Source organism: Eubalaena glacialis, chromosome X (assembly GCF_028564815.1).
Source record: "Eubalaena glacialis isolate mEubGla1 chromosome X, mEubGla1.1.hap2.+ XY, whole genome shotgun sequence".
NCBI classification, from domain to species: domain Eukaryota; kingdom Metazoa; phylum Chordata; class Mammalia; order Artiodactyla; family Balaenidae; genus Eubalaena; species Eubalaena glacialis.
The window spans coordinates 35,905,274-35,908,898 of NC_083736.1; the positions used below are offsets into that span (position 1 = coordinate 35,905,274).

The window sequence follows — 3,625 nt, forward strand, 5'->3', positions numbered from 1 at the left end:
AAGACACCCAACACCGGACCTACCTACTGTCACTCTCTCCTGGCCCTTTGGCAGCCAAAAGGCCACACGGCCTGGGGCCTGGGATCTCTGAGTAGCGGGACTTGGACAAAAGTCAGGAATTTGGCTGCTTCACCGCATTGTCACATCTGATCTCTTGGAAAAATGTGCAGATCCGATGGTGGGTCGCTCTTCATCCCTGGCAAAGGCTGTTACAGGAAATATTGGGAAAGACCTCGCCAGCAGGGAGGCAAAAGCCTCCGAGGTCCCCCTCCCCCAGCAGCTGGCCAAGGCCAGGGCCACGGCGGGAGCACCACGCGTCCACGTGCACCCGGCATGCCCAGTCACCCTTCTTACGTAAGAGTCTTGGGATGGAGTTGCTGCTGCTGCGGGTCCCTCTTCCCCGACGGCTATTAATAAACCGGATCGGTAGTTTCCGGGCCACTGCCAGCATAGATGCGGGGTTGGGGGCCTCACTTTACAACCTGGGCGCCTGCACTTCGGTCATCCCACCCTGGGAGCGTGAGCAAGGCGCACCCATCCCCCCGCACTCCAGCCCGCCCTCTTGCCGGACCGGACGCCGGCACCTTCTTTACCCGCACTGTGCCTGGCCCTCCCCCCAAGCTGGCCTGCTCTGCACTCGGCGATGGCTGGGTGCGGCTGTTCTGTCCCTCCTCTGCCCTGCCCTGCCCTGCCACTGCGCCCTCCCTCCGCCCGGGTATCAGGCGAGAGGCGGGGCTGGCCCGGCGCGCCCCGCCCCCGCTGTAGAAAGGGCCTGGAGTGTTACTCGCGGTCATCCCCAGCTCGGGCCTTTTATCTCCGCGCTACCGGGGAGGCGGGAGGAGGAGACACGGGGGCTGGCCCTGAGCGCCGGCGACACCTTTCCGGGGCTCTATAAATTGAGCACCTGGGATGGGTAGGGGGCCGACGCCACCACCACCGCCGCCCGCAGTCACAGTTCGGCCACTGACCGCAGCAGCGTCCGCCGGCAGCAGCAGCCAGCAGCGGGAACACTGAGCTACCCAGCAGCAGGGGATCTCGAGGCGCCGGAGGAAGTGCGTGCCCCCGCCCCACCTCTGCCCCGTCAGCGTGGGTGCTTGGACTCAGGCTTTGCGGAGGGAGACGGGAGTGGGGTGCACCACTTCCTTTTCTCCGCGGCCCTGGGCGGGGGGCGAGGAGGTGGGACCGTCCGGCTACTGGGAGTCACCCGGGAGCCGTCCCAGACAAGCTGTAACCAGGGAGGGAGGTGCGCGCGGGTGGGGGCGCCGGGCACCCTAGCCGCGTGAATAATCTGCTCTTTCGTCCCCTTCTCCCAACCAGGCCAGGGCTCGACCCAGAGACCACGCGCCGATATCGCGAGCTTCCGGACGCCAGAGCCAGGAGAAGTCGTGCTTCCCGCAGGGCCGGGCTGCGATCTAGACGAGAGTTGGAGAGGGCGGAGGAGGAGCCGGGAATCCCGCCGCACCGGCTGTAGCCAGGCCCCCGGCGCGGGCCTCAGAGAGCGCGTGAAAGGCGTACAGTACCTCGCCCCGGCCGCCCATCCCGTGCCCCTGCGTCCTTGTGCTTCGGCGCCCGCACGGCCACCATGATGCAGATTTGCGACACCTACAACCAGAAGCACTCGCTCTTTAACGCCATGAATCGCTTCATCGGCGCCGTGAACAACATGGACCAGACGGTGATGGTGCCCAGCCTGCTGCGCGACGTGCCACTGGCCGAGCCCGGGCTGGACAACGGCGTCGGCGTGGAGGTAGGCGGCAGTGGCGGCTGCCTGGAGGAGCGCACGCCCCCGGCCCCCGGCCCGGGCAGCGGCAACGGCAGCTTTTTCGCGCCCTCCCGGGACATGTACAGCCACTACGTGCTGCTCAAGTCCATCCGCAACGACATCGAGTGGGGGGTCCTGCAGCAGCCGCCGCCGGCGGCGGGGAGCGAGGAGGGGAGCGCCTGGAAGTCCAAGGACATCCTGGTGGACCTGAGCCACCTGGAGGGCGCGGACGCCGGCGAGGAGGACCTGGAACAGCAGTTCCACTACCACCTGCGCGGGCTGCACACTGTGCTCTCCAAACTCACGCGCAAAGCCAACATCCTCACTAATAGATACAAGCAGGAGATCGGCTTCAGCAATTGGGGGCACTGAGGCGGGTCCCCCGCGGCTGCCCAGCACCCTTCCCGGCCCCATCTCTCACCCTCTCTTTCCTCAAAGCTATTTTCTTTCTGGCTCTAGGGCGCGATGGGCAGACTGCAAAGTTGGGGGGCTGCGTACGTGCAGGGGACGCGGCAGGGCTGCATGGAGGAGGGGGCTTCTTTGGGGAGAGGAGAGGAAAGCGGTGGCAAAAGAGGTGGGGTAGTGCTCAAGGACTTCCCTCTCTCCCGCGGGGGTGGGGAGGGGGAATGAGGGGGCTGTGTTCTACTTTGGTGGGAATAGGACTGAGTTGACGCCCTGCATTCAGTCTGTGCTTTTCCTGGAGTTTCTTTTCTGTTCTTTCCGGAGGAGAAGGGCCGAGAAAGGGCCATTCCAGGGCGCGGCGCTGGGTTGCCACATTTGGGAGCGCCGCCCGGAGCTGGGCGCTGGGGAAGGCGGGGCGGGCGCACAGCCTCCCGCCTCCCTGCCGTTGGGCTGGTGGAGGCCGCAGCGCTGCTAGGGTTGCATCAGTTTTCCTGTTTGCACTATTTCTTTTTGTAACCGTGGCCCCGTCTTGAGTATTTCCAATCTCCTCCTTGCTCTGAAACTTCGGCGATTCCATTGTGATAAGCGCACAAACAGCACTGTCTGTCGGTAACCGGTACTACTTTATTAATGATTTCCTGTTACACTGTAGAGTTGTCCTGTGGTACCCCTATCCCATCCCTTTCATGCCACCACCCCCCCAAGTGTGTAAGCTGGCACTGTGCCAGCTCGTACGAAGCTTGCCACTCAGTGAAAGTAATAACGTTATTATGAGAAAGTGGACTTACCCGAAATGGAACCAACTGACATTCTATCCGTGTTGTACATAGAATGATGAAGGGTTCCACTGTTGTTATATGTCTTAAATTTATTTAAAACTTTTTTAATCCAGATGTAGACTATATTCTAAAAAATAAAAAAAAAGCAAATGTGTTAACGAAATTTGACAAAAGTTTGTTGCTTTCTAATCCACCAACGGATGGCTTAGTAGTTAAATAAAATACAGTTAATTGATTTTTTTTTAGCAAAAGCCAATTTTATTTTTCTCTGGTATTTCAAAGTGGTAGATAATCATCTCCGTAAGTGTTCAGTTTTGTTTGGGAAGAAGCTACCAAGCTTTTTATTTCTAATAATTCAGTACCAAGGTAAGCACAGGCATCTCAACAGAAAGTTCATAAATATTCAAAGAATTTGGGAAGGTACATATATTACAGTTTTCAACCAACTTGACTAGCTTATTGGAGTGCTTAGTTAACATTTTGAATCTTTAAAGAGGCTCAAGCACGACCTATGCATTTTGAGGCCTAGAAACTTATTTTAAAGGCAGAAATTTCACTTGGCTACTGAGAAGTAAAGAGTCGGAAGAAAACCACCAGCTAATACTAGTGCACACATCTTGCAGGTCTTTATTTACAAGTCTTTTGTATTAATCTTAGGAGAGACTTAAATGTGTTATAACAT

The 3,625-nt window shown here is 58.1% G+C and overlaps 1 protein-coding gene across 3 annotated transcripts; it reads left to right on the top strand.

Annotated features, from left to right (window-relative positions):
- Positions 1–788: 788 nt before the first annotated feature.
- Positions 789–3,098, top strand: MID1IP1 (MID1 interacting protein 1). 3 transcript variants are annotated; one of them, XM_061178391.1, is made up of 2 exons: positions 789–1,086; positions 1,318–3,098. In XM_061178391.1, the coding sequence occupies exon 2, from the start codon at positions 1,583–1,585 to the stop codon at positions 2,132–2,134; it is 552 nt and encodes a 183-aa protein (XP_061034374.1). In that variant the 5' UTR covers positions 789–1,086; positions 1,318–1,582; the 3' UTR covers positions 2,135–3,098. The 3 variants fall into 3 exon arrangements, with proteins under 3 accessions (XP_061034374.1, XP_061034373.1, XP_061034375.1); XM_061178390.1 differs by having other exon boundaries at positions 789–1,052; XM_061178392.1 differs by lacking the exon at positions 789–1,086 and adding an exon at positions 1,110–1,176.
- Positions 3,099–3,625: the final 527 nt, after the last annotated feature.